General features: G+C 42.8%; 1 protein-coding gene across 3 annotated transcripts in view; it reads right to left on the bottom strand.

Annotated features, from left to right (window-relative positions):
• CDK16 (cyclin dependent kinase 16) overlaps nt 1–26,012 on the bottom strand; it is a 75,258-nt gene that overhangs the window by 30,408 nt on the left and 18,838 nt on the right. For all 3 annotated transcript variants that reach the window (XM_083354013.1, XM_083354014.1, XM_083354015.1), the window contains exon 2: nt 1,992–2,134. In XM_083354013.1, the coding sequence (XP_083210139.1) occupies nt 1,992–2,109 (118 nt within the window). In that variant the 5' untranslated portion in view covers nt 2,110–2,134. The remainder of the gene's footprint in view (nt 1–1,991; nt 2,135–26,012) is intronic.

Raw genomic sequence — 26,012 nt, 5'->3', positions numbered from 1 at the left:
ACTGTTTCAAATCACAAAATACGTCTTCCGACGTAGCTTTTCATGAGTTTAGCCATTTCTTCAGAATCTCAGCTGCATTCTTAGAAGGGAAGGGTCAATATTCCGGTCCTCACTATTCCACAGGCAGCCTTGACCCAGCAAAGACAAGACGGGTTGTGTAGTCCACAGTGAATTTCCAGACGTCTACTGTCCTGGACTATGCTTATGGCTATATTTTTTTTTAGTGCAACAGAAACCTCTTAAGTCATACTCACTGCTTTCACCTGTACTAAAAAGCTCAGGATCAGGCTCAGAACCGCTTTCTGTGCTATTCTGTATCCCTCCAACATGTCCCTTTATTTTCTGCTACTTATGAGGTTAGGATAGTGAAAATAGGTGCTCAGCCTGGCATACAGAGAGGGAAACAGGAAGCATCATTGCCGTCATTTTTTCACCTCTGAAGCTGTCCATTACTGTAGCCCAGGGGTAGGCAAGCTCGGCTCTTTTATGACTCATGGACTTCAACTCCCAGAATTCCTGAGTCAGCTATGCTGACTCAGGAATTCTGGGAGTTGAAGTCCATGAGTCATAAAAGAGCCGAGCTTGCCTACCCCTGCTGTAGTCTAAGTAGCTCAGTTCTGTAGATAAACTAGTTTCACAGCTGGTTAAAAGAGCCTCCAGGTTGCAGGGAATTATCTGACCATTTGCAAAGGAAGTTGCTAAAACTCTTTGAAAAAGCGTTCTACAGAATGGGGGCACATTTTGTGTCTTTCTCACAAAGAACAGCCCCACTTAAGCCAAGGTTTGGCAACTTTTCAAGAAGTCAGGAGCCACAATTCTGCCTCCTTATCTTCCAGAGGGCTTCAGGAAATTGTTCCTTTTTTAGAATTGGAGGGGGGAGGGAGGGAGGTGGAGAAGGTTCGATGGTAGAAATGGAAGGCCTTTTGAGAAGCAAACCAATCACCTCTCCTTGAAATTTCCAAATGCTAGTTTGAAAGCGGCTCCCAAATTGTCACTGAGCTGTTTTTCAAGAGTTTGCATCCAGAGGTCTCCTGTTACAGTTCCCATCCTTCAAACTGAAAGTCTGTCCTCCCCCCACCCACCCCCACCCCCACCCACCCAAAAAAGAGTTAAAATTAGCCTGACAAATGTACTGGATATTTTCTGGGCTTTTTTTTTAAAAAAAAAGGCAATTTGTACCCTGTTGGGATGCTACTAGGGCTTGCAACTCATTTGTCTTAATAAACTGAGTGTTGTGAATGTGTGTGAGAGAGGAGGGGGAGAAATGTGCATGCAAACTGTATAAACGTTTAGCATTAGAAATGTGCTTTTTCAAAGGGCAACCATCACATTCTGTCCTGGATGCCCCCTCTCAAAATGCATTCTTGGCTATTTGCACACCGTTACCCAGACTGCTGCAGGACCTGTGATGGGGGCCTATCTCCAAAGACCGTCCAGAAGCTTCAGTGTGTACAAGGAGCCCCTTGCCCAGAGCTTGAACAAAATCAGGTGGTCAGAAAACATTCCTTCAATTTTGTGCCCTTTCCTGGCTACCCAGCAGCTTTCATGCCTGATCCCAAATGCCAATCTTAATTTCTGAATACCTGGAGACCTGATTATCTAAAAGACTAGCCCCCTCCCTATAAATCATCTCCGTCTGGCTATTTACAGATTTATAAATCAGAACGCTTAGTAAGATTTACATTAGAGAACCTTCTGGGTCCAATTGCCAGGGTGCATAAAAATTAGCCCTTTCAGAGCAGAAGTTTAGGCAGTCAGCAAAGTCTATATAGTACCTTCAACTGCATTAATAAAAGGTGCTTGCACTTAAAGGGTGCTTTACCGAGCACCCTCTGATCTTGCTGCTATAGCCGCTATCCTTGTAGGCTTTTTAGCATATTGTTCTGTAAGGGTCCAGCCAAGAAAAGCGACTGTAAGTAAATCAGGAAGAAAAAAAAAATCTGCTATCAATTCTCTCTCCGAGGAGGTTGAGGATCAACGAGGGAACTCACCATTATCGCTGCTGTTGCTTTCCTCTATATTGATGGGTTCGTTGAGGTTTTTCTCTACAGTTCGGCTCCCCCGCAGCGTCATGGACAGCTGCCTCTTGATCTTCTTCATCCGATCCATGGTGGGGAAGGGGCTGGAGTCACTGCTGAAGGAAGGGGATGAAGGAACATTATCCGGTATGTGACACAAGCAACTTTATTTGGTATGCAATATGTCAGATGTAGCAAAACAAATGCAGCGTTAGACTGCAGCTCAGATTCTTGGCCAAACAGCAGGTTGGGAAAAACTTCAAATGAATGCCGTCAACTAAAATGGATAAAAGAAAACCAAAGTGAATCATCAAAGTTCCTCCAAAATTCAAGGATAGCTCTTACAGACTTTTGTACATTACCTACATATGATTTATGTTAGGCATATGGTGATAGCCTACATAGTTGGGTTGAAAATATATAAACTATGATGTTGTGACTTTAAGATGTTAATTGGCCAATGGGTGTGTAAGTGTTCTCATGGCCATAAGAGGGAGCTAGGAACGTAGCTTTTCTCTCTCTGAATTTACTGCTCTCTCTACTATTACTGCTTTGCTGTACTGTTGGTTTACTACTGTGATAAACCTGAACAACTGTGTATTGACCTCTGGACCGGTAAGAAGACTTTGTATTTGGAATACTCCTTGGACTGTTGCTATTGTGTATGACCTGGACTGTTTATTTTTGACCATGCATTTTTGTTTTTACACCACCTCAAAAGGAAAATACTTTCTGTTTTCACAACTCAGTGTACTCTTGTGGTTACTGTGTGACTCTTACTGCTCTCAGTACCCTTCCTTGTCTGTGCAACTCCTTGGTAGCACAAGGAGACCTCTGCACAACAATTCCTAACAATTTCTAAACAATATCTTTAAATACATGAAATACATCCATACAAGACAGCATCACCTAACATCCAGGAGGTTACAGCCAAAGATTTGACTCATGATTTCGAACCAACATGGAATCTCTTGCTTTACTTGATCCCCAGGTTGATTAGTTCAAGATAAAGCAATGTAGGATTCCAACAGCTCCATCCAACTTGACCAAAGGTGCCAAAACTACTCTGTATCTTTTCATGTTTCAGATTCGTCTTCCGTGTTTTTGTCCTTTCTATTCGCTCCTCTGGAGAACTTCCCCTTTCTTAGCTCAAGCACCATTTCCTAGTCCAGGGCTTTTCAACCAGTGGTACGTGTACCACCGGTGGTACATTGGCACCTGACAGGTGGTACACGACCATCCTAGAAAAGTGGTAGCGGGGGAGGGGAATGAGCTGAACCGGTAGCAGCACCGCACAAGCTTGAGCGAGAGATGACTGGAGCTGCAGGGCTGTCGGGGCTCAGCGGAAGCGCCAGGATCAGCACCAGGCTCCAGCTGGAGCTCGGCGCTGATCCTGGCACTTCTGCTGAGCCCAGAAGAAGCACCAATCAGCTGGAATGTTGCAGCATCTCCAGGGTATCATGATTTACATTCAGATGCTTGGCAACTGATTCATTTTTATGACAGTCACAGTGTCCCAGGGTCATGTGAAGTGACCAAAACTGCTGCAACCACCCAGCGGGGGGGGCGGAATAAAAACCAAACACCACCCCACCCCACCCCTGCTGCCAATCCTCAACAGAAAAGTTCACAACAATGAAAACCTCAGACAGGAGGAAGAGCACCGCTGGGCAGGCAGGCAGGTGTCTCGCTTGGCTGTGGCTTGGGGGGCACTTTTTTCAATGCCATTGTAACTTCGAACAGTCACTAAGCAAACTGTTGTAAGTTGAGGACTACCTGTACTTCATCACTTTTTTCCTTTTTTTTTTTTTTTGGTCATCAACTTTGACACCTTGCTAGGCGGCTGGTGGTACTCGGATGTTGCCATATCCTAAAAGTGATATAATGGGTGAAAAGGTTGAAAAGCCCTGGTCCACAACCTGCATTCCTTGGCTTTCCTGGTTTCACCTTAGTTGGGTTCCTCCTTTTTCCATCGTTCCATCCCTAGGTCTACCTGTTCAAAAATTTCCCTTCTAGGCTCCGACCAGCAATTCTAGTCATTTGTTCTTCTGCAAAAATAAAGCCTGACATCCAGTCACTGCCAGAAACTCCCGAAGCACCAACAGTACAACCGCCAAAAATTCCCAGCACCATATTACCATATAGTGATACGAATAAACGTATGGCTTTCATTTTTAAGGAGATGGAAGAATGAAATAAATTCTGTTTCTGTATTTGGAAGGTCAGCGCAGACACGATTGGCAGGGGAAATCGCTGACAGAACCAAGAGCATGCTGTTTATCAAATTAAACTGGGGCAGAGCACAGCAAACATCCTACACAATGAGACTATGAAATTCACCATTGTACAGCTATCTACACTGGGGATTAGATAGCTTCATAAAGAATACGACTGATAGTAGCTACTACCTCAGTACAGAAGTCTGTATCTCAATAACTGTTGCTTGAGGGAAAGACAGGGAACCCTATTAAACTTGTATGATACTTAAGGGGTTTCTGAAAGCATCTGGTTACCTACCATCTGTGGGAATAGAGCACATTGCCTAAGGCAGGGGTAGGCAACCTTGGCTCTTTTATGACTCGTGGACTTCAACTCCCAGAATTCCTGAGCCAGCCATGCTGAGGGGAAAGGGAGAGGTTTCCATGCTGAGCCATGCTGGCTCAGGAATTCTGGGAGTTGAAGTCCACGAGTCATAAAAGAGCCAAGGTTGCCTACCTCTGGCCTAAGTTGTCTTTGGTATGAGTTAAAAGATATTTTGTAGCATCTTCCAAAAGAAAAAAGAACATCTGAAAATCCAGGCATACAACCAGCCTTTTTTTTTTCATCTTATGGTGACCCTCTTGCTTGAACAAGCCAGGTGGATGGCAGAAGCAGCAGAGCTTATACCAGAGGTCCCCAACCTTTTGGGCACCAGGGACCGGTTCCGTGGAGAGAGGTTTTTCCATGGACCAGAGAGTGCGTGGTTTTGTGTGCTGCCTGCATCCCAGGGATGGGGCTTGGCTTGTTTGTAAGGACTGGTTGTTGAAAATGCCGCAGCCCAGTACCAGTCCACGGACCGGGGGTCGGGAACCCCTGGCTTATACTCTTCATGGTCAGAGAGGGTCTACTTAGCTGTTCACACTTTTGTCTGTGCTGTTGTAACTTTGAATGGTCACTAAATGAATTCTAGTAAGTCGAGGACTACCTGTACTGTGTTTTCTCTGGTCGACAAAGTTCCTCAGCTTCCACCAAAGTGAGACAATGTTCCTCTACCAGGTTAAAAAAAACAAAAAAGCTAACACCTAACATTCTCTCCTTCGCTATCTCAAGAAAGTCACTCAAAACCTAATGAAATTGAGAAATTCCCCACTGTGCTGCCCATTAAGCACCCCACCCTTTTCATCTGAATCCAGTGAAGGACCTAGAAAAGAACAGAAGGCAGAAGGCAGAGGCAACCAACTTTGTTGTATTCTTAAGAGCCACTCTGACCTCCAACAGGAAACAACCCAGGAAGCCAAAACAAGCCTAGCTGGAGTGGCTTTACAGCAAGGACTCAACAGGCAATCTCTTTTTATAGCATGAAATCATGAAATGGCAGAAGGTAGAATGGACTGAAGAATAAACATACTTCCTGAAAGGTAAATTTAAGGAAAGCTTGCCAGGAGGCAAATCTCACCACAACTCTCCTTCAAAAAATAATAATAATTATAAGCAATACTGTTTATCTTTCAATTTAAATGTGATAAGCCCGTTGGCTATCAGGGTATAATATCAAAGGAAGCTTATGTAAACCATCATCTGGACACCGTAGAAAACTCAACCACCTCTCAATAAAACAGTCAATGGCCCGAGGACAGAATGCCTGCCAGCGACTGGAAAACGTCAACAGATTGGCCATCCACCCTTCCCCAAGCTTCTGTTCTCAGAGCTAATTATTTAGTGATGAAGGAAAAAATAATGTGTGCCTCAAAGGTGTAGTCTCAGTTCACATGGAATGACACACAGGGCCGCCTCTACAGAAAAGGGAAAGGCAACGTCCTCAGAAGGCAGAGCTAGGTGGAGACCTGGAATGGCAGCGAAGCATGGAAGGAAAGAACTCTTTATGTCCTTTGTCACCTGCCCTGTAACCCAATCACCCAGTTGCCCTCAGGCACAAAGAAGAATGTTGTAGAGCCAGCTTCTGTATGAAGAATTGGGCCTAGATCATGGATAAGGCAACCTTGGCTCTTTTATGACTCGTGGACTTCAACTCCCAGAATTCCTGAGCCAGCATGGCTCAGCTTGGAAACCTCTCCCTTTTCCCTCAGCGTGGCTGGCTCAGGAATTCTGGGAGTTGAAGTCCATGAGTCATAAAAGAGCCAAGGCTGCCTACCCCTGGCCTAAACAAACGAGACCCCCTCCCCCCCAAGAGGTACTGCAAATCTGCAGCTTCCAGAAACTCAGGCGCAGAGTTTATGTAGGAAACAGTAGGCCTACTAAGGTAACAACACGGATGAGAAGGGTTTTTCAACAGCAGCAGGTTTAAGATTCCCACCATTCTGAGTCACCAAAGAGTGAACTTTCTTTGGTGAGCTTTCTTTCTGCACATGTCAGGGAGAAGGGGGGAAAAAAGTCTTTTTTTTTTAAGAATAGATTTTTATGTCATACTTATCACCACATTGGGATCTGGGAAAATGTTCTGCCCTGGGTCATTGTGGCTGACAACACAATTAGCACAATTGGTGCTAAACACATAATTAGAAGGGTGTAGGTCCCTGCAGAAAGCCGCCCTCCTTCCCCATCTTGCGCATCACTGAGGAAAAGGATGACTTCATCTGAGGCCTGAACAAACTATGTTTGCTTAGAAACCAAATTTGGAGGCTTTCTTGCTGTCATCTACTTCCCCAGCATTTATGAAATTTAAGCACGAAGAATGGTTAGCGAGTAAGGAATCTGCCCGGTCAAGCCAAGCACTTCACAGATGAGATCCAAACTCAGCTAGGAAGCATAGGAACTGGATCTGCTGAAGGCCATAATTTATCAAAAATGGAATAAGCTTTCCCTCTTCGCAACGGGGCCTACATTCAACTTGGGCAAATCTAATGTCCAAAAGTCTTCAATTTCCACTGCCCTATTTTGCTGCAAGGTGGCTGTGACATTCCTGGTATTAGCCATTTATTGCATATTCCAAGGGCTACATCTGCTTGTAAAACAGATCAAATGACTCCCCCCCATTCAATACTCTTGTGCATTTATACTGTCTTTCCTACATGCAGACTTTGCAAAATGCTTCAAGCTACCAAGACAGGCACAGCCCATCAGCCACATACAGTGGCTAATGATTTATTCAAATGCCTCCCCGTGTTTCATTACCGCAAGCAGACCACCGCAAGCAGCAAAAAGAAAACCTCCCACCAGATTTATTTATATACTCCGCTGCAGCCTAGTTAGCCATCAGACTAGCCTGGTCCAAACTTGTACCTTGATTGAGTAGCAATCAGCAGGGGAAACTTCTCAGGGCAAGGAAATGAACGTGATCACATATTTATGCCTGTTATTAAACCTGTAGCTACAAGGGGCGTGCAAAATATTTCAAATTCAAAATGGCTCAAAGCTCACAATCAATCCTCTGATTCGAGTTCAGAACACATATTGCAGGTATGAAAAAGGGAAATCAAACATTTTGCACATTTTTACTTTTTTTAAAAAAAAATCCCTTTATTTGGGATTATCAGCACAGTCCCTTTGTATGTTGGTATAGAACACCGCCATTTGTAAACATTCAGTAAAGCAAGCTTTTCAGTTGTATACAGTGAATGATAAAAAGAAGCTATTGAAATCAAAATCTCCAGTCACTCTGTTCAGCGGACGCCTACACAAAGTTTGGCTTCCGCAACCCGGTCCCCTATATATTTGTAATATTCCAACTCCACCTCTGGACCTGCATGGTCATTAGAAATCCAATAAAGCAAATAAAGCATATTTTAAATTTTAAGTATGCATTTTTGGCATAAACAATACTCAGCACAATCCAAAAAACTGTGTATAAATAGCAGGCCTATTTTGAGCGGAATTTGAACAGACAGCTTGAATATTAAGGATGCAAGTTGCAATATTGAATGGCTTAAGCATTAGATACATTATAGGTTTGTACCTTCTAACCTTGAGCTGCTGAAAGAAAGGCAGGACGTCAGTCTGATAAATCCATACCTTTAGGGATAATGCTCAGGATCAGAAGACAACAATTTGATTTTGCTGACTACTAACGATGTTAGAAAGGGAAACTAAAGATCACTTCTGATTATAAAGGACTATTTCATAAGTTTGTGCTTCCCATTTCCACAATGCGTCTTCTCCAGTCAGCTCCGGGTGGGAAAACTTGGGGACTTCTACCCAAGTTTTTCCAATTACCTACCTCAGCTATGTTCCTGCCAGGCCCAACATCCTTGAGTCAAAAAAAAAAATAGGACAATCTGGGAGCCCAGGGTTAAGAGACAGGCAGCGTGCAGCATGCAGTAGACAGGCTATATGAGTGAAGATGACATCCTTCACCTCAGTTTGTCACTTATGTTAAGGAAGAGCAGGAGAAGCCCTCGTTAGCCTGGGATAATTTTAGGATGTAGAGCTATTCCCACCAGCACACCAACCAGAAAATGTACACAGGAAATACAGCGGTGATGTTATCCAATGAGGTGTGTCCAAACTCCTTTGGAAGCATTGGAGTTTGAGGGAGTATATAAAGTAGGTGTATTTTACTTCCTACTTCTTTAGAAAAAAAGAAAAATATACATTATCCAGTTTTGATAGTTTGATGGGGGGGGCCTTGCCTAGAGACCACATGTGGCCTTTGGGTTGTCCACCATTGGCCTACAGCAGCGGTCCCCAATCTTTTTGGGTCCGCGGGCCGGCAGCAGCAGTGATGGTAGCAGGGGGAGAGGCACAACCTAATCCTGCACATGCACAAATAAAGCTTTGCATGCTCGCCTGTGGCTTGCCTGGCCCTGGTTCCCAATGGTTCCAGTCCATGGCCCAGGGATTGGGGACCCCTGGCCTACAGAACAAAGAAGCGGCTCTCTGAAATTTCAGATAGGGGTTTTTGCCAGCACCATATGATTTTTGCAAGGCTTCATAACTGTTTTTAAGATCCATTGCTTATAAAATGATGAAGGCAGCTTGTAGCAACAAGTCATGTTAAGCTGCAGCCCTTTTCTGTTCTAACAATCTCTTACCAACAAGGATTCCTATCTATAGTGTAGTCTACCCTTCACCATTTCTGGCCCATAGATGTTATAACTGATATATCTGTCTGGGTCACAGTTACACTAATAATCCATGGTTTGTTTTGCCATGTTTACCAAAGAATTCCTATTAAACAAGGTAAGCAGACCATCCTCCCCCCAAAACAAATTGCAGAGTGAAGCCACTAGAAGTTCCAGAGGTCTCTGTCTCTGGTGAGACCAGCATTCTTTCCCTCTTTTTATCAGAAGAAGTAATCTGGTCAGCCCTAGGGCTCTGATAAGCAGACCCAGTCCTTGACCCTTGGTTTTAGAGGGATCAAGAAAGAATAAACATAAGAAATGCTACTTTTTGATGTTTGCCAAGCTCATCTCGTAGTGCAAAAGATCAAGAGAGACTAATATCCAACAGTGATCTTCATAGTGGACATTCACACCACCTGTTTCTGGAATGACCATAGCGGGTGTCAGCCTCAATCATTTCAATTAAATATAGTTTTATTAATTTAGCACCCATCTATAATGTCTCATAAAGTCAAGCCATGGTGTCCATCACTTTGGGGGGGAAAAACTGGCAACACAACATTATGCTGAAACCACATGTATTTTTCTTTGCCTAAAACTGTTTGCCTGGTTCAGGAGACCGTGGCTGATCAAATCACGATTTATCACAATAACCAGGGGATGACATGTGCAAGTGTCTTGATATCTGTCCTCCACAATTCCTGGCTTTGTTTTTAGCCTTGGCACTAAAGTCTAATCTAATGTGTATCTCTAGTTCTCATGGGTATATAATAAACACAGGCTCCAGATAATGGAAGAACAAAAAGTGGGGAAGAATTCAAACCACTTTTAAAAACATATCAATACAGCATTTATCTTGCTGGCTCCATCCATGTCTGAGTAGTTCAGCATACTATCTCTGACAATGATAAGGCCCAGTGATACTCACCACCTCTTCTTGTGTATCTCTCAAATCTGTTCCTCGGCCACAAACACATACTTACTTACATACAGGACATATGCGAGTGACAAGAGAGGGAATATGCCTTCTATAAAGGAAACATTACAACAGCCTTGGAAAAAGTGTCTTCCTGATCGGTACTCGAAGTTATGATCATCGTATCATCCCCACGGTTACCTGATCGCAATTCCAGACCTTGGCAACCAGTTCACATTTACAACAATTGCAGCATCTTGCAGTCCCACGATTGCAATTTGCAACCTTCCTATCCGCAAAGTCACTCAGGGAAGTCAGGTTCACTTAATGGCCACATAATTCACCGAACAACCTGTGATTTTTTTTTTCAAGTGACCACGGTTGTTAACATTCAGTCTGTCACATGCTGGCTCATTTTATGATCACACTGATTTATGACAGAAATTCTGGTCATAAGTTGAGGACTCCCTGTACAATGCAGATGCTATTTCACTTGTGCTGCAGCATCCTCTCTTATCAAGAGCTACAAATGTCTATTTTTAAAACTCTACGTAGACGCATTTACATATGCAGCAGATTGTGGTCACATAACTCTGCCAATGTACTGCTACAGTATTATTAATGCTCACCATGCAGAAAAAAAAATCTTTCCCTGTTGTTTTTTTTTAAAAAACCTAGGACAGTAGAATGGTATGACTTGTAAATGTTTACAGTAACAATGATCAGTGGAATATGATGCAGTATTGTACCTCTTTCTGTGATATCACAGTTTCTTGCTTCTAGATATATTTTAAAGATTTTGTATGCCTATACTACAAAGCCACAATTGGTCTATCTCCGCTTTAATTAAAAAAAAGCAAATATGCCCTTAAGTCAAACTTGACTCTTGGGAGATTACAGTGTTCTGGGCTGTCAACAGTGATACTATTCTCTTATTTCAATTTGGGGGCGGGGGGGGGAGGTGTTTCACCTTCTCGGCCTCAAATTTCTGGATGGTTTTTCATCAGAGCGCTAATGAGAGCTAACCCTGCTTAGATTCTGAAATCAACCAAGGTTAGATGTCTCCAGCTGAGGTATCTTGTTCGAATCCTCCCCAAACAATTCCAGGGTTGATATTTTAGTGAGAATGATGTCATAATTCTGTACGGAGACTAGTATGCATTCTACTTCATCAAAGTGTAACTCCCAAAATTAGCTAGGGGAGAGTGAATGGCTATTAAACTGTGGCATGAATGAGTCCTAAGGTCAAGACTGGGACACATTCAGCCTATCAATGTTGCTGACTAACAACTCCCATCAACCGTCTGAGCATCAGGGAGGACTGTGGGGAAACAGCTCAGTAACATTTGGGAGACTGTAGATTCCCCACCAATGCCTTACACAACTGAGCATTCAATGTGGCATCTCCCACAGCCAAGTTTACCCATACTATGCAGTCACTGTCTTTGGGATTAAAAATTCAACCAAAACTAAAGGCTGTTCCAACATATGGTTTTTCAAAAATATTACCATTTTGTCTCTTGAACTTCATCTGGCCATTTACACAGCAGATCTTATTCACATTAATCTCCATGGAATTCAGACTCATTAGACAAAGGTTTACCATCAAACCTTTCCCAGCTACAAAAACTAATTAGGCTGTAGGAAGTGCTAATTTAAAACACACACACACACACACACACTTCATTACATACGGTTATACAACTGAATTCTGATCTCAGTTCCAGCGGCATTCTCGAAGCTGCAGCTTGGAGCAGCTGCATGCAAGAAAACGTTATTTTCAGAATCAGATTTCTGATTGTGAGAGAAGCTTGGAAAATGCATTGGTTTTACTTTTTATGAAAGGCCCTTCAACGTTCACTGCTACAACTCATGATCTTCTGCAAACAATTTTCTGCATGCCAACTTGCAGAAGATGCCACTTGGTCACAGACAACAAACCCCATTCTTTTCCATTGTGTTTTAAATCAGAAACAAGAAGACAAAAGTAAATGTGGCAGTTCAAATTTGGGGGAACAGTGAAAGAGGCTTTGATTGGCAAGCACTGCGGGCCAGGGAAAAGCTTTAGGAAAGGACTGAACTGTGCAGTTCTTCTTTCAGTTTAAAGCATGATTGTCCAACTTTTGGCTTCCCTGGGCTGCAAGTAAGCATATTAATATAGTTAATGTATATAAATAACAAACATCCTTTATTTATTTATTTATTGCATTTTTTATTATCTTGTGGGGCCTCATTAATAATTGCCCAGGGCCAGATATGCCTAGCTTAAAGACAACCATTCTCAGTCATCACCACAAAGGGGGATTTTAGCAGGTTTCCTGGTTCAATATTTGACATGCAGGCAGCTCTTGACTAGAAGTGCTGATTAGATTAACAAGTCTGAGTGTTTTGTTTCTTTGCAAATACAGATTTCCTTCAAAAATTTGATTGCCACTTTGTTTTCTGCTAGAAAAGTGAAATATGTTGAGGAAATGTATGTATGTATGGGGGGAAACCCTGGATAAAATGGGAGAGTATTCAGGTCTCTCCTGCTTCCAATTCAAAAAAATCAGCCCCCACCCCACCCCAAAATCAGCTCTACTTCAGCAGCCCAATTTTATGATTACAATTTACGGTATTCTACAAGTCAGTGCACAACACTGTTTGCAAAAGGTTAAATCAAGTAAGTGGCAGGAATTTTAGCCCTTGAGTTTTTAGTGTTCTTCTGCAATTAGCAGAGGCAAAGTTCTTTGCAAGTACTTTGCTATTCTTTTGCAAGTAGTGCTGGTCTTTGAACATATGGGATAGAATTGTGGATATTGTATGTGACTGGAGGGAGAGGCCTGATAGGAACACACAGTCACTTGGAAATAATGCCACACATTTAGGAATTGCCCAGTCTCCTTTCTTAAAAGCACGCTCACCCTCAAAATCCAGTCCTGGAACATAAGTCAATGATAATCAGCTTCTTATAACCACTTGCTCTAATCTGGTGTATTTTGCAAGAGGGCATTCTGACCATTTGTCATACATACAGATATATCTTTATTACGGAAACTGATCAGAATATACCATTGATCACAGCGGCTAAGAATTCAAAGAGCTGTAATCCCCAAACATTTGAAGTCACTAGCACTTTGTAAAGGATCGATGTAAAGCATCATCAAATATGAATTCCTCTTTTACAAAACAAAAACAAAAAACAAAAAAAAACCCTAGCTTTCATTTTGTTTTGCTATGTCTTACTTAGGAAATCTGACACAGCAATAATGGATAGGCTAATTAAATTTCTAATGGTGAAGATTCAAAACTCTACACAGGCCAGGCTTAATGATAATAATACAAACAGTTAGAAAATACATGACCCCTTGGGCCATCTTTCATTTTCTCACCAGATTCCTCAGTGCCTCCTTCAACATTGAGAGAGCTTCTGAAAATCCTGATGGCACAGTGGTTGGACTGCAGTATTGCAGGCTAATTCTGCTGACTGTCAGCAGTTCGATTATCACTGGCTGAAAGTTGACTCAGCCTTCCATCCTTCCGAGGTTGGTAAAAATGAGGACCCAGATTGTTAGGGGCAATACGCAGACTCTGTAAACTGCTTAGAGAGGGCTGTAAAGAACTGTGAAGCGGTATATAAGTCTAAGTGCTAATGTACTTCCTTCACTGGAAAAGTTGGGATACGTTCAGAACCTGGAAAACAGACCAGGTGGAACTGTACACCACAGTCAAAAATCAACGCAGGACATGTTTTATGACATTCGGTATTGTGTCATAAATTGTTTATAGTAATGTTTATGTCACAAAACATTTTACAAAATTTGGCAAGCTTCTATTCCACACATTGGACACATTTAGCAAGTTACGTTATTTGACCTACCTTGGCTCAAAAATGGCTGCCCTACGATGCACCAGTTCACCCAAAGTTTACAAGAATGACTGTTTTAGACGTATATAAATAAATAACACACCATATCTACTAGACACGTGATATTTTTAGATCGTCTGTGGAATTTAAAGATGAACACTGAGTAGTTTCCTTCTTACAGGCTTCCCAATCTGATTCTCACACATACTTTTAAGATAATAACTACCAACAAAAATATTTTGCCCTTGTTTGGTGATACGGTCCAGGAAGGGGCGGGGGGGGGGAGTCACTTATGCCCTGTGGTTGTCTCTATTTGCTCTGAGCAATTACTGTATACTGGAGACACCAGTGTGATGCTGCAGCCCACAAGAAAACCATGAAAACAGACCAAGAAAACAGTGCTTCCTTAATCCGGAATAGGGCACTTTTATTACCTGGATTTAGAAAGGCCTCATTAGAAAGTTTCAGATCAAAGAACACCAAATTCAGAAAGAAACACCAAGCTCAGAAAGACTTCAAAGTATTTACAAAAAGGCAAATGTTTCACTAAACTGAAAGAACTACTGTAGTTCAAAACAACATGGTGATGAAGCGTACTGGTATTTTTTTAATCCCACCTTTATTATTTTTAAATAACTCATGGCAACAAAGATAACTAATACTATTTCCTCCTATTTTTCCCCACAACAACCAGTGTATCTGAAGAACACATTTGTGTTCCTTTTTCATGCTACATAACTTGCTAAAACAGGCACCTTTTGTGAATGGAATGAGCATCTGCACCATGCATATACAATACATGCATTCCCACCCAGTCCTTTGTTTAGAATAGCTCTCCCTAACCATGTGCCCTTCAAATATATTGCGACCTAGAATTCCAAACCCAATTCCAATTCCAATTTTGAAGGTTACATCCCCAACAGGTCTGTGTGATGCCTGCAACAAAAGGCAGCCCCAAAGAATTATCATTTGCGTATGGACTGTATACGTGGTTTTCATTACAGGTAAGGCTCACTTAATGACCCTAATTGGGATTGGAAGTTCTGCTAAACAAGCCTCAATTTGGCATGTGTGAATTTAACCGATATTTAGGACTAGCAAATGCACAATTACAAGGGCTCCTGAAAAATCACCATACCCAAGATTGGAAATATTAGGTGGTTAGCCCTCTGTAGTTCCGCTCTAAATAATGCCAGGGGGAAAAAAAAACCAATAAGAATTGAGAAAGTCCTTTAACAATCTTCACAAAGTGTCCAGGATGCACCTCTCGCCTTAACCTTAACCTTAAGAAAGAGCTCTTTTTCACTGAAGCCCTAGCTCAGTAGAAAATTACTACCAAGGAAGATTCTAGAATTACCTGTTTGGGGGACATTTCAGAGAAGCTTTCCTCAGAAATCTGGAAAGCAAAGGGCAATCTGATTTTAAAGGAAGCTTCTTAAAAAAATACTTCCAATTTTGCAAACTCCTATTTCTCTGTGGGGAATCTGAAATAAGGCCAAACCTCGGTAGAGCTACAGCTGATCAGGACGGCCATCCTGTGACACTTACAAGTTCCTGGAGAAAACTGGCAGCTTTATGATTCATTTTGAAAGAGGTGACATTCAAGCTTGCATCTCTTGCCTTAAATTAGATGGGGTGAGATATCCTTAGCCTTTCCCTAACACGAAGGAAAAATAATCGCAGATTGGGTTAAATTCTACTCTCCATTACAGAATACTCAGCACTTGGGGTAACAGGCCAGTAATATATTTTATAACATTGTCTATACTAAATTTCTGGAATTCCTTCACGGAATTCAAGGACCAAGAGTGCATTTGTTTCAGAAAGATCCCTTTGAAATGGAAGATAGAGACAGTATGTATGTCATCGCTGCTAACATCGGATGTTCTTGCTTTGACAACAGATGGAAATGCAGCCATTTTCTCTATTGCTTTTAGAATTAGTTGCTGCTGGGAGGGGGAACAGGGATGAGAGTCCAGCTAGTCATAACAACAATAACTTAGTCATGGGAACCCAAGGACATTGGGCGCAGAGCTGATAAGGGTTTTGGCGGGCTGGCTGGAGAGGTGGGGAGAAAGCCCATGCTTCAAGCTAATTGGGGAATGTGATTTATGACTGCGTATTGAAGGAGGGAATTGCACTTTGTTATTTTGTATTCAGGGGAGGGGAATTTAGTTTTTGGTTTCGACTATGTAGTGCGATACTTTGTTTCTCGAATAAAAGATTCTTTAAGGTAAACAATGCCTCAAAGTTCTTTTGAAGAGTTTCATCTCTCGGAACCATGACAATGTGCATATTAAACAGTACAAAGCAGGGTGCCACGCCATGCCTCCCCGCTGACCCACTCTAGTTCCCATCTGCCTTCTTTTATATTTCATATGCAGCAAAATATACCTCAACGAATCTTTTCATACCCGGCAGGAAGCAAAAACCACATGGAAATTATTTAAACAAGTACTGGCTTTAAGAAAGTGTTGACTTCTCCTGCAATGAGCGAAGCAGAATGTATGCATCAGGAAGCGAAGGAAATAAAAATCAATTCCTTTTTTTAAATATCTATACAAATGTATTTATCTGTCTGTTCATTTGTTTATGAAACCTTATATGGCCACCCAGTCATTCTCAGTGACTTTGGGCAGCTTACAAAAATAAAAAACCCAATATGCAAACAATAAAAGTAATAACTCCCAGCCTCCCCATGCCATCATCAATCAATCAATCAATCAGATAAGTCACTTGATGGGTTCCATCCCACTCCGGGTTCGTTGGTCTTCGGGGCCTTGCAAAAAAGTGTCAAAGTGGGGGCTAACCTAATCTCCATGGGGATGAAGTTCTAAAGGGAGGGAGCCACCATGGAGATGTTTTCTGGATCCTGTCAGATGTTACCTCCTGCAACTTTCCCTGCCTTCCCGCTCTGTGGGTCAGGCAGATGTGACTGGGAAAAGACGGTCCTTCAAATAACTCGTCCTAAGTCACGTAGGGCTTTAAAGATGACAACCAGCACCTTGAATTATACCCAGAAGCAAACGGGCAGCCAATGCAGACGATTTTACCGCACATTTTACCACTTAAATCATACATTTTTTAAAAAAAACCTTGCATCATAGAAATTTCATTATTATGAAAGCACCGTACAAAAAAAGTTTGGCTTCCTGAGGTAAACATTATAAATGATGTGACATTACAAATTTTATATATACTTATCTGGAAATAATTTTTAATCAAAATAAATAAGCCATATTTTTGACCAGGCATGCTCTGACCAATTACGTAAAGATTGAGTCCTGTCAAATATATATTAAATTATTAAAAACATCTTATAAGAACTGAAAACTATTCACTTGAGTTTATACAGAATCATATTAGACTTCCAGACCTATTCAAAGAACTCAATAAAGTGATCGGGAATTCTTATTTTATCATCCTAAAATAACAGTACCCTTCCAGATGCAGATCTCATATGGTGCCCCTGCTCAGATACAGGTAGTCCTCAACGTATGACCACAATTGGGATGGAAGAATTTATCATTAAGTGGTGTGATTGTTAAATGAGTCGTCACATGACTGCAAGTTGCAACCATCCCTGTGAGCTTCCCAACTGACTTTGCTTGTTGGAAGCCGGCTGGAAAGGTTGCAAAATGTGAGGACTGGTTATAAGTCACTATTTTCAACTATTTTTGAACAGTTATTAAACAAATGGTCATAAATCAAGGACTACCTATATAAAGGCAAGCAGTTTTCTGGCCAAGAGGTGAACATGAGATTGATTATGTCATTGGGCACAGGCAGAAATGATAGACTGATAAAAGAGATTATTTGTAGCTTGGGGTTGAATTCTGGGGTCCTTGATGGTAAGCTTTTCTTACAGATGTTTCATTACCCAAATAGGTAACATGCTAAAAGAGAGTGGGGAATGATATATATGGTTGTAGATGGCTTAAGTAATTAGATTTTATTATGGTTTTAAATTTTATTATGGTTTTAAATCAGCAATACTGCACATAGTTTAACTCCACATGAGATGAACTTTTATAAGCTCAAGCATAACTGTGGATTTATAGGGGCTTCCTAACCTAAAGGGCTCCATAATAAATCATTATGATAAATAACACTTAACCAGGATTCAGTATTCCTTTCCACATATCATTAAATATGAGGTAAAAGTTATCATCTGAAACAAACTTTTGCCCGATAATAAACAAGCCAACTTTAGCCAACTTTAGACAGTGGCTTCTTGTACAAACCAAACTGTAGCTTAAACTTCAGTTCCCAGGTGGTAATACAGAAAAAAATAAAATAAAAACTGTAAATGCTAAAAGTACATTTCTTCTCTCAGCTGCTTGACCAAGAATAGGAATGGAGAAACCTGCATCTCAGCCACATAATGCTAAATTTTTACTCATGTGTGAAGCAGAACTAAGTATCATCACGAGGCTGAACAAAGGCATATAGGGAGGAGTATGTATATTTCAATCTCAATGGAAAGCAAAAAAATTTGAGAATTATACTTTTTTGCCAAGAAATTACCTGGACATACCTATGAAGTCAATGGAAGCCAAAGTTTATTTATTTATTTATTAATGGGATTTATATCCCACCCTATCTCCCGAGGGACTCAGGGCGGCTAACAACAACAAAACTTAAAGGTCTCTGTACAGTAAATTAAAAATAAAAATTTGAAATAAATTAAAATAAATTAAAGAATAGAGTTAGAATTGTAAACATAATTAAAATCCCTGTCAGTCTAGGTCAGCCAGGTGGAAAAGGAGTGTTTTGAGGCCGCGGCGAAAGGACTGGAGATCTTGGGCCATCCGAAGCTCAGGGGGGAGCTGGTTCCACAGGGCTGGCGCTCCCACAGAGAAGGCTCTTCCCTTGGGGGTCGCAAGCCGACATTGTCTATCCGACGGTACCCTGAGGAGGCCTTCTCTGTGTGAGCGTACTGGGCGATGGGAATTCGTTCCCGGCCGCAGATGGTCCTGCAAGTATCCTGGGCCTAAGCCATGTAGGGCTTTAAAGGTAAGAACCAGCACCTTAAATCTCACCCGGAGGGCAACCGGTAGCCAATGCAGCTCACGCAGGAGGGGTGTAATATGGGAGTATCGGGGTGCTCCCATCACTACCCGTGCAGCTGCACTCTGCACCAGTTGAAGCCTCCGGGTGGTCTTCAAGGGCAGCCCCATGTAGAGAGCATTACAGTAGTCTATACGGGAGGTAACGAGTGCGTGGGTGACTGTACGTAGGGCATCTCGGTCCAGAAAGGGGCGCAACTGGTGTACCAGGTGAATCTGGGCAAATGCCCCCCTAGCCACGACTCCAATATGATCTTCAAAACTGAGTCGTGAATCCAGGAGGACGCCCAGGTTGCGTGCTCTATCAACGGGAGGTAATATCTCTCCTCCTATAAACAAAGATGGAACCTCTTGGACTAAACGAGATGTCGGTACGTAAAGCCACTCAGTTTTGGCCAGGTTGAGCCGGAGCCTGTTCTTTCCCATCCAAATCTGTACCGCTTCCAGGCAACGGGACATCACATCGAGGGCATCACTGGGTTGGTTTGGGGTGGAGATGAACAACTGGGTATCATCCGCATATTGGTGATACCTCACCCCAAAACCACGAATGATTTCACCCAGCGGCTTCATATAGATGTTGAACAGGAGGGGCGAGAGCATCGATCCCTGAGGCACCCCACAACTAAGGGGCCTTGGGGTTGACCTCTGCCCTCCTGCCAACATCGTCTGCGAACGGCCCGAGAGGTAGGAGGAGAACCATCGTAGAACGGTGCCTCCCACTCCCAACCCCTCAAGACGACGCAGCAAGATACCATGGTCGATGGTATCAAAAGCCGCTGAGAGATCTAATAAGACCAGGATAGAGGAGTAACCCCTATCTCGGGCCCGCCAGAGATCATTCACCAGCGCGACCAATTCCGTCTCCGTGCTATATCCGGGCCTGAAACCCGATTGGTACGGATCCAGATACTCAGTTTCCTCCAGGACCAAAGGGAGTTGCTGTGCCACCACGCTCTCAACAACTTTCGCAAGAAAGCGAAGGTTGGAGACAGGACGAAAGTTGTTTAAAATAGCTGGATCCAATGCAGGTTTCTTAAGGAGGGGCCTTACTACCGCCTCTTTCAGGGCGGCAGGGAAGTACCCTTCACTCAGTGAGGCATTGATAACTGCTAGGATCCAGCCTCGTGTAACCTCTCGAGACGCATACACCAGCCACGAGGGACACGGGTCCAATAAACACGTGGCGGCACTTAATTTCCCCATGATCCTGTCCACTTCATCTGGAGTCACAGGATCAAACTCTTCCCAAATGTTCTCGGCCAAACTCATCGTTTTCCTCTCGTCAGATACTGCCCAGTCAGAATCCCGACCAGCCCGAATCTGAGCAATTTTGTCCATCAGATATTTACTAAATTCCTCGGCCCGTCCTCATAAGGGGTCCTCTCCTGTCCCTTGATTTAAAAGGGAGCGGACCACTCTGAACAGGGCGGCCGGGCGGTTGTCTGCGTCGGGTCAGAGGACGCAAAGGCACAACGCGGTTGAGAGCCTCCAAAGCAGCCTGTTGCCAGGCATTAACTAAGGACTCGACCGGGCTGTGGGAGAGGGAGGTAGGGATCAGTCCAAGCGCCATCTGGAACTTATCTGGGTCCATCAGGCGCCTGGGGCGGAACCATATGGTCGGTTCCGCCTCCTGACAGCGGGGGGTGACATGACGGAGGCCCAACCGCAGGAGATAATGGTCTGTCCATGAAAGGGGTTGAGATGTTGGAGTAACCCCACCCAGTCCATTAAGCCATTGCCCAGAGATAAAAATAAGATCAGGTTGGCTTGAAAAGGACTCTTCTTCCCTTATGGGAAACTCTGAATTCTTGTAGGCGTGCTTACTCAAGACCAAGTGCTATTTTGTTCTATGGAAGACATGTCACATCACTTGAATCATTTGTATGACTTGTATCATTTGTATCTAAGCAAATACAATTTTGTATGAGTTTGCCTACAAAGCTAAAGCTGCTGTGTTATGCAAGCGAGATCTACCAAGAAGCCAAACTGTAGCTCTGTCAACTAGTTACTGGATATGCTTAAATTAATTTAAAACACGCATACATACTTCAACTGAACAAGTTCTAAAGTGATGCCCACGTTAATCTACTCCTGCAAACACAAAACAGCACCTTGTTGTTGTTGTTGTTAGCTGCGAAGTCGTGTCCGACCCATCGCGACCCTATGGACAACATTCCTCATTTGGAGCATTTGGAGCAAAACAGCACCTTAGGCGCATTTATTAGACCATAGGCATTTTTGTGAACGGCTTCAGATAAATGAAGCATATCCTCAACTGACCTTTGCATCTGTGTAAGAGACACAGAAGAACTAAAGAGCCTCGTGTTGCGGGTGATGGAAAGTGCAAAACTTGGGTTGAAACTTAACATTAAGAAAACCAAGATCATGGCATGCGGCCCTCTCAATTCCTGGCAAATAGATGGGGAAGAAATGGAGGTAGTGACAGATTTTATTTTCCTGGGCTCCAAGATCACCGCAGATGGGGACTGTAGCCAAGAAATTAAAAGACGCTTGCTCCTGGGGAGGAAAGCCATGGTAAATCTAGACAGCACACTAGAAAGCAGAGACATCACCCTGTCAACAAAAGTGTGTATAGTCAAGGCTATGGTCTTCCCAGTTGCAATGTATGGCAGTGAAAGTTGGACCATAAGAAAGGCTGAGAGCCAAAGAATTGAGGCCTTTGAACTGTGGTGCTGGAGAAGACTCCTGCGAGTCCCTTGGACTGCAAGGCGATCAAACCGGTCAGTCCTAGAGGAGATCAACCCTGACTGCTCTTTAGAAGGCCAGATCCTGAAGCTGAAACTCAAATGCTTTGGCCACCTAATGAGAAGGAAGGACTCACTGGAGAAGAGCCTAATGCTGGGAAAGATTGAGGGCAAGAGAAGAAGGGGACGACAGAGAATGAGGTGGCTGGATGGAGTCACTGAAGCAGTAGGCGTGAGCTTAAATGGACTCCAGAAGATGGTAGAGGACAGGAAGGCCTGGAGGAATGTTGTCCATAGGGTCGCAATGGGTCGGACACGACTTCGCAGCTAACAACAACAGCAACAAAGAGGCACAGAGAGCACACATAAATGTGTACATTTGTAACCCTTTGCAACTCTGTTAGAGGATGATTGGATAAAAGATCAAGATAGCTGCACATTTATCCAAATGCAACAAGATTAAAATAATCATTCACCAAGGAGTGTTCTAATCTAAACCACCTGGCACTGGTAAGCTATTTAACACATGTCCCGGAAAACTTAATTTACACCAATTCAGCATGGAAATAAAGCTTCTGTCCATAAGAAAAGCTAAGGAAAAGAGTTAGCTGCAGAGGTTTTGTTGTTCCAAAAGTAGTTAACATATGATGTGGAATTTTATCGCCTCTGGCACCAACTGGCTAGTTGTCCTAACTTCACAGGCAGACAGGATGCTAGAAGATCAGAAAAAAGCTGACCCTATTTCACATGGTGATCAATCAGATGCCTTCCCCCCCCAACTAACAAACACATCGTGAAGTCAACATGTCCCCCCTTTTACTGTTCCCCAGCAAATATCAGTCAAATCCACTCTCTCCTCAACTCAAGCACAATGCAGCTATCCTAATCAGCTATTACCAATAGCCCCGTCCTCCACTATCTGGCCTAAACCCTTTCTGAAAGTATCAGAACTCTAATCTATAAATTCTATCAGTTTGTCATATACCAAATATTGAATTTATTAGATGAGCTTGAATGGGAACATTATGAAGAAGGTGGATCACGCACTATGTTACCCATAACAACTCCAAATGCAGGTAGTCCTCAACTTACAACCACAATTGGGCCCAAAATTGACATCGTTAAGTGAGACATTTGTTAAGTGAGTTTTGCCCCATTTCACGACCTACAGTTAAGCATTAAGTGAATTACTGCAGTTGATGAGTTAGCAACCCGGTTGTTAAGTGAATCCAGCTTCCCCACTGACTGGTCACAAAAGGTGATGGCATGATCTTGGGACACAGCAACAGTCATGAATATAAACCAGTTGCCAAGCATCTGGAATTTTGATCATATGATCCTGGGAAGCTGCAAAGGTCATTAACTGTGAAAAACAGTCATCATTATTTTTCAGTGCCTTTGTAACTTTGAACAATCACTAAACAAACTGTTGTTAAGTTGAGGACTACCTGTAGTTTGACCTTTCCTCCTAGGAAAGAAGTTCCGTCTATTTCCCCCCCCCCCAATTACTGTGTTTACTTTTCTTCCAGTTCATTAACATACACTTAAAATGCAGCCACTAATTTCGGAACCATATTCCAAGTATGGTTGTAAAGAGATTTTTCCCCCCCTAAGGGCATTATGATAGCAGTTTTTATTTTCTATCCCTTGGTTAATCATTCCAGGAACAGAGTTTGCCTTCCCACCCTCCACCACCCACATTTGCTACCCATCAAGGTTGACATTTTCAGGTTTCTCTGCCTGCCAGCTACTGAGCTGCTCACATCCTTGAACTGAAGAGGGGAAGCTGAAGGGGGATAGATAGCAAAGCAGGAAATAAAGGGCCAACGGAAGCTAGGAAAAATGGCCTGGTAACATTTTAGCTTGTTATGGCACCTATTTTTTAATCCTGCAATCCTATAGTTTATATGGATGTGCCTCATTGATCTCGGGGGGGGGGGGGGCTTCAAGCTGATAAAACAAGTGCAGGGCCCAAACCATTCCAACTATGCTCGAACACTGGGCACTATCTAACAAAATGAAATTCAATGGTGAAAAAAGTAAGGTTCTACATTTAGGCAGGAAAAATCAAATGCATAGGTATAGTATAGGTGGTGCCTTGCTCAACAGTAGTAACTGTGAGAGGGATCTCGGAGTCCTAGTAGACAATCACTTCAGTATGAGCCAGCAGTGTGCTGCAGCTGCCAAAAAAGCCAACACAGTGCTAGGCTGCATTAACAGAGGGATAGAATCAAGATCACGTGAAGTGTTAATACCACTTTACAATGCCTTGCTAAGGCCACACCTGGAATACTGCATCCAGTTTTGGTCACCACGATGTAAAAAAGATGTCAAGACTCTAGAAAGGGTACAGAGAAGAGCAACAAAGATGATTAGGGGGCTGGAGGCTAAAACATATAGGGAACGGTTGCTGGAATTGGGTATGTCTAGTTTAATGAAGAGAAGGGTGAGGGGTGACATGATAGCAGTGTTCCAATATCTCAGGGGCTGCCACAAAGAAGAGGGAGTCAAGCTGTTCTCCAAAGCGCCTGAAGGCAGGACAAGAAGCAATGGATGGAAACTAGTCAAGGAGAGAAGCAACCTAGAACTAAGGAGAAACTTCCTGACAGTTAGAACAATTAATCAGTGGAACAACCTGCCTCCAGAAGCGGTGAATGCTCCAACACTGGAGGTTTTTAAGAAGAGACTGGACAGCCATTTGTCTGAAATGGTATAAGGTTTCCTGCCTGAGCAGGGGGTTGGACTAGATGACCTCCAAGGTCCCTTCCAACTTTTGTTTATTATTATTATTATTAATTATTATTATTATTATTATTATTATTATTATTATTATTATTATTATTATTATTATTATTATTCTAATAAAGAAAAATGGGGATAGAAAGTAAATTTGAAACAGAAAAAAATCCTGTTTGAGGATCACAATAAACACTTATTTTTTTAAAAAAAAAATCCTTCCGAATGGGAGTATTTTTAAAAAAGCAATGTACAATTAGCAGACAATGTTTTTTTTTTAGAACTGGCATACATCCATCTGTTAATAACTCGGGGGGGGGGAGGAAATCCCAGACAGGAAAAATAAGTTTCTGTTCCTGTTATAACATGCACTGCGTCTTGGGGTGCTGCCACTGCATCTTTCTTCCAGATCAAGCTGCGACAATAGCTTTCAAAGCCAGCAGCGCAGCTAAAAAGGTACAAAAGATTCAGAGATTAACACCTCGGGGGAGGGGGGGAAGGGCAAACGCTCAGAAAAACACATTATTTCAAACTGCACCCAAGGAATGGACCGCAGCTCTTGAGGACAGATCTGATCCGGAGCCTTACTCTGAGCGTTGCAAGCACTGGGAACACCGGGTATCTTACCACCACCAATCCCTCTGATGACACAAGGCAAGAAAATCAAACCCTTCCCAGAAAACAAATGAAAGAAGAGATCTGTATGAACAGGAATTCCCTAAGAATGCTGGCTGGAGTCATAAATGCTTTATCTCAGCTTTTTTTTCTCTTTTTCTTTTCAACAACAGATGAAGTCACCCAAGTTGGAAGACAGTCTTTAAGGAACCAGCCTTCCCGTTAGTGAATTATAATCATTGTGATTCAGATCTAGGTGGATACGATCATACTGTCTCCTCCACCGTGGCACTGTGGTCATTCCTCAAACGTTGGCAAGTTTATAAGCAAAACAGGAAAGACACAGCCCTCTAAGCAGGAAAGCCACAATACCCAAAGTTAGCTCTCTAAATAAAAGCTGGGAAAAGACACGCTGACATGCATTTGACAGCAGGGCTGGCCAGGCAAGGCAACTTGAAAGCCTTCCTAATTCAGCATAGCTCTCCAGCAGCCAATAAATCACCCAGCACCTTCCCTACGTCTTAAAGGGACAGATTCCAGGCAGAAATGGGTTCCTACCTCACCAAGAAGTTCAGAGCCAGAAGGCACCAACTCTATTGAGTATGCAAAGGACTACACTCATCAGTCTATTAATACTTCTGGGGATATCTTGGCCAATGAAGTGGCAGGGAATAAAAGCCTGCTGAGTCCAGGGCAAACAGCCAAGGATTGTCTGAACGTAGGGAAGGCTGTAGGGGGAGAGCAGGAGCAATTGTTTTCAATATGTCTCCTTGCAATCCAATCAATTAAATGGCACTTGGCTTTGGCCCAAACATGAATCCCAGGGTACAGGCAAGACCAGATTCTGACCTGGTTTAAAATAGTGGGCACACTTGGGCGGATCGCT

This window comes from Vipera ursinii (assembly GCF_947247035.1).
Source record: "Vipera ursinii genome assembly, chromosome: 2".
NCBI classification, from domain to species: domain Eukaryota; kingdom Metazoa; phylum Chordata; class Lepidosauria; order Squamata; family Viperidae; genus Vipera; species Vipera ursinii.
This window is presented reverse-complemented; position numbering and strand designations above follow the sequence as displayed.